Source organism: Octopus bimaculoides, chromosome 4, assembly GCF_001194135.2.
Source record: "Octopus bimaculoides isolate UCB-OBI-ISO-001 chromosome 4, ASM119413v2, whole genome shotgun sequence".
Lineage (NCBI taxonomy): Eukaryota > Metazoa > Mollusca > Cephalopoda > Octopoda > Octopodidae > Octopus > Octopus bimaculoides.
This window is the reverse complement of record NC_068984.1, coordinates 103,802,149-103,806,066: the sequence shown is the minus strand read 5'-3', so window position 1 is coordinate 103,806,066 and position 3,918 is coordinate 103,802,149. Positions and strand designations below refer to the sequence as shown.

The following is a 3,918-nucleotide window of genomic DNA, read 5'->3' as shown; positions in this document are numbered from 1 at the left end:
AGAGATTAACTGAGAGGTTGAGATTTAAAAAAATTTATTCTATTCTTTTAAAATTCAATTCGTAGTAGTAAGTGAATGCAGCACTAAACGAATATAGATGTGTTTTCGGTTAACTATCCATTATCCATGCTCCATAACAAACGTCAAAGTTATGCAGACGAGCAACTGTTAAATATTATGAAGCAAAATACATTTTTGAAAATATTTTTGCACTTGTATGAATAATTTAGCTCTCCAATGTATCCCTATCACATTTGATGATTTTACACTCCACTAAACTTGTAGTAACTAATGCAGTACATCATACTCAAGAAATCAAAACATTACGTTCTTAGTTGTTTTGAATAACCTTTGAAACAGTTTTCAGTTCCTTACGTAACTTATGATACATTAATATACACCACGTTTAAAAGGAAAAAATGACTTTAATACACACCGAAAAACATTATACTGTTTCTAGAGATTACGTTATGTTTTTTTTACACATTTCGACAAATGTATTTCTCGTTTCTAATTAGTTTCCTGTGAATATTTGAAGCTAGATTACTTAATCCCGGTATAATATTTTTTATGAAACTTTCACCGGTTGTTCGACTTCGTGTAGAGGACAAAATGTTGATGGTCAGGCTTCGCTTGAATACGGCGCCAACCTTTTTGAATAGAATTCTAACAACTAGTGGCTGTAACATATTTGTAAGTATATATATATATATATATTTAGTTTATTTCTCAGTTATAGTGTACAAACCACTTTGTAGTGAAACCAAATCACTTTTCAATTGAGAATGCTAATACACTTGAAACATTGTTTTGGGGGTTAATATAAAGACCTTCACCTCCGAACAAAAAAAAATAATAATAACCAGCCTGGTGGGTGTTAACAAGTGTATGGAAAACGAATATGAAAAAAATGCACGCTGACGACCCTGGGGGTGGAGAGGGAACTTTCGGAAAATTCACAAGATCCAATTTTTCCGTCATAACTTCGGGTAAAATGGATATATATTGATTTTTTTAAACGGAATCCCACGTTTCTGGTTATGGAGGATCCGATTCTTAAAAAAAATTTTTTTTTTAATCGCATACATACATGGTCTGTGAGTATCACAACTACTACACCTCCATCCCGGACTGGTCAACGCAAGAGGGCCAATCATTCTTCATTCCAATGCTCGACCACACGTTACTTTAATGACGCTCCAGAAGTTGAGGGAAGTTGGCTACAAAGTTCTTCCCCACCCAGCTTATTCCCCAGACCTTTCTCCTACCAACTACCACTTTTCAAGCACCTTGATGGTTTCCTGCGAGAGCGGGAGTTCAAAAATTAAACCGATACTGAAAGTGCGTTCAAGGAGTTCATCAGTTCCAGAACTCCAGATTTTTATGTTACTAGAATAAACAAACTTGTAACTCGTTGGCAAAAATGTCTTGATAGTAATGGTACTTACTTTGATGAATAAAATTTCTGCATTGTTGAAACATATTGCGATGAATTTCATGTTTCAAAACGTTGCTTACTTTTTATTCAACCTGATAATATCAAAGAGCCCTTAGCTAAGAAAATGTAAAGATTTATAGATAATTCATTGTTCAATTATGGCCTTTAATGGGTTAATTTGAAATAACATCAAAATATTTCTTGATGTTTTGAGACTGACTTGTGTTATATGTCTTGATATGTAACACCTTGTGAAAGTTGAAGCTTGAATTCTAATAAACTCAAACTTTTATGAAATAAAGACATGTTAAAGACTATGTATAGAAGATTGTATGGAGATGCAGCATGGATGAATAATTAGAGCTTACTTTGCATGGTATCTTGGGCAAGAGTGGAGGCGCAATGGCCCAGTGGTTAGGGCAGCGGACTTGCAGTCATAGGATCGCGGTTTCGATTCCCAGACTGGGCGTTGTGAGTGTTTATTGAGCGAAAACACCTAAAGCTCCATGAGGCTCTGGCAGGGGATGGTGGTGAACCCTGCTGTACTCTTTCACCACAACTTTCTCTCACTCTTACTTCCTCTTTCTGTTGTGCCTGTAATTCAAAGGGTCAGCCTTGTCACACCGTGTCACGCTGAATATCCCTGAGAACGACATTAAGGGTACATGTGTCTGTGGAATGCTCAGCCACTTGCACGTTAATTTCATGAGCAGGCTGTTCCGTTGATCGGATCAACTGGAACCCTCAACGTCGTAAGTGATGGAGTGCCAACAATCTTGGGCAAGTGTCCCTTACCATTGCCTCACGTTGACCCAAACTTTATGAGTGAAAATTGGATTGACAGAAAATAAGTGTTGAGTGAATTGTACCTGTCATTTGAAAAGTACAGCTGTGTCACACTATTACACTGAGTATATTAAAGATACACATATCCATGGAATGCTCTGCTCATGTTAATTCAGTTGATTGAACTACTGAAACCCCATCATTAAACTGATGAGATCCATTTATTTAATAGAAGAATCTATAAACCATTATTAATTGATATTTCAAAATTGACTAGAAATAGCCTGACATATTTTGTTTACTATTTTCAGCCTAATTTTCAGGTTTCCAAATTTCATTCAAGTCCTAAACCCTACCAGGCTGAGAAACTATCTATACAAAAAGATGAATTTACTAATCAACCATTGTATGATCCTACAAAAGGCAAACTTATTTATAGTGGACCTTTGACCAAGACAATAAAAGCAGTTAAGTTGTTTTCTATATCCACCAGTCTTTTAGGTCTGGGTATGCAACCAGTCATTTTGTATAACTCTTCAGACGCAACATTGTCATTGAAGGCTGCTGTAAGTGTTTTCTTTGCATTTTTTATAGTTGTGACACCATTGTTAATACATATGGTAAGTAAGAAGTATGTGACTGATGTTTACTTTGAGGACACTTCCAATGTCTTTACTGCTGCTACTTTCAACCTTTTTAGCATGCGTAAGCAACTGACTTTTAAAGCTGAGGATGTGAGTGCTCCAACTCTTACTGGTCCTTTCACAAGTGTGATAATTAAAGGAAAACCCCTTTTTCTGGATCCAAAATTCTTTCTTGATAAACAATCTTATATTCACTTGATGGGTTTTGACAAACCACTGGACTTGGAGTTGCCAAAATCTAATGAGCAGCAAACTGAAAAATAAAATCTCTTGCCTTTGATTTAAAATACTTTTATTGGATTTTTTAAAATTTATAAATTATGCACATGCGTGCGCACACACACATACACATACACTCTCTCTCTCTCATATTGCAGTGATTCTAGAGTGAATTTGGTGAGCTGTTTCTATATGATTTGTGTTTTACCAGATTGGGTCTTGTTACATACACTCACATATTGTTAGATTTATTTTATGACTTTATAGATGTAAAAATAAGTTTGTTTGATTTTACTAGCATGGGTTAGATCAGTATTTCTCAACTGGAGTTCCACGGAACCTTAGGGTTTCACAAAAGGTTCTTAGGAGTTCCGCGGAACAGTGTGAGATAAGCTAATGTTAATTTCATGATCATAGTATTACTATACATGTACAACATATTATTGGTTATTGTAATGTTCTTTTCTACTCTAGGCACAAGGCCTGAAATTTTGGGGGAGGGGACCAGTTGATTAGATCGACTCCCAGTATGTGACTTAATTTATTGGCCTCCAAAAAGATGAAAGGCAAAGTCGACCTCGGAGGAATTTGAACCCAGAATGGAAAGACAGACGAAATACTGCTAAGCATTTCGCCTAGCATGCTACTGTTTCTGCCAGCTCACCGCCTTGTAATATTGTAATATATATATAGTAATTTATTTAAGAGTTATGCAAGGATAAAAATGTTGAGAAGCACTGGATTAGATGAATATGTTATCGAGGCATTGTTTATATCCAGATGCTTCTCCAGTTATATATATATATATATTGTAATATTACTATATATATA

The 3,918-nt window shown here is 35.5% G+C and overlaps 1 protein-coding gene across 1 annotated transcript; it reads left to right on the top strand.

Annotated features, from left to right (window-relative positions):
- The first annotated feature begins 566 nt into the window (after positions 1-566).
- LOC106868190 (transmembrane protein 70 homolog, mitochondrial) lies at positions 567-3,155 on the top strand. Its single transcript, XM_014913351.2, has 2 exons — positions 567-693; positions 2,536-3,155. The coding sequence occupies exons 1-2, from the start codon at positions 571-573 to the stop codon at positions 3,130-3,132; spliced, it is 720 nt and encodes a 239-aa protein (XP_014768837.1). The 5' UTR covers positions 567-570; the 3' UTR covers positions 3,133-3,155.
- Positions 3,156-3,918: the final 763 nt, after the last annotated feature.

Bases quoted from the DNA above. Each gene is read 5' to 3' on its own strand.
- LOC106868190 (XM_014913351.2), top strand. From the start codon at position 571: ATGAAACTTTCACCGGTTGTTCGACTTCGTGTAGAGGACAAAATGTTG. The intron at 694-2,535 runs GTAAGTATATAT...TACTATTTTCAG, and splicing joins CTAGTGGCTGTAACATATTT to CCTAATTTTCAGGTTTCCAA.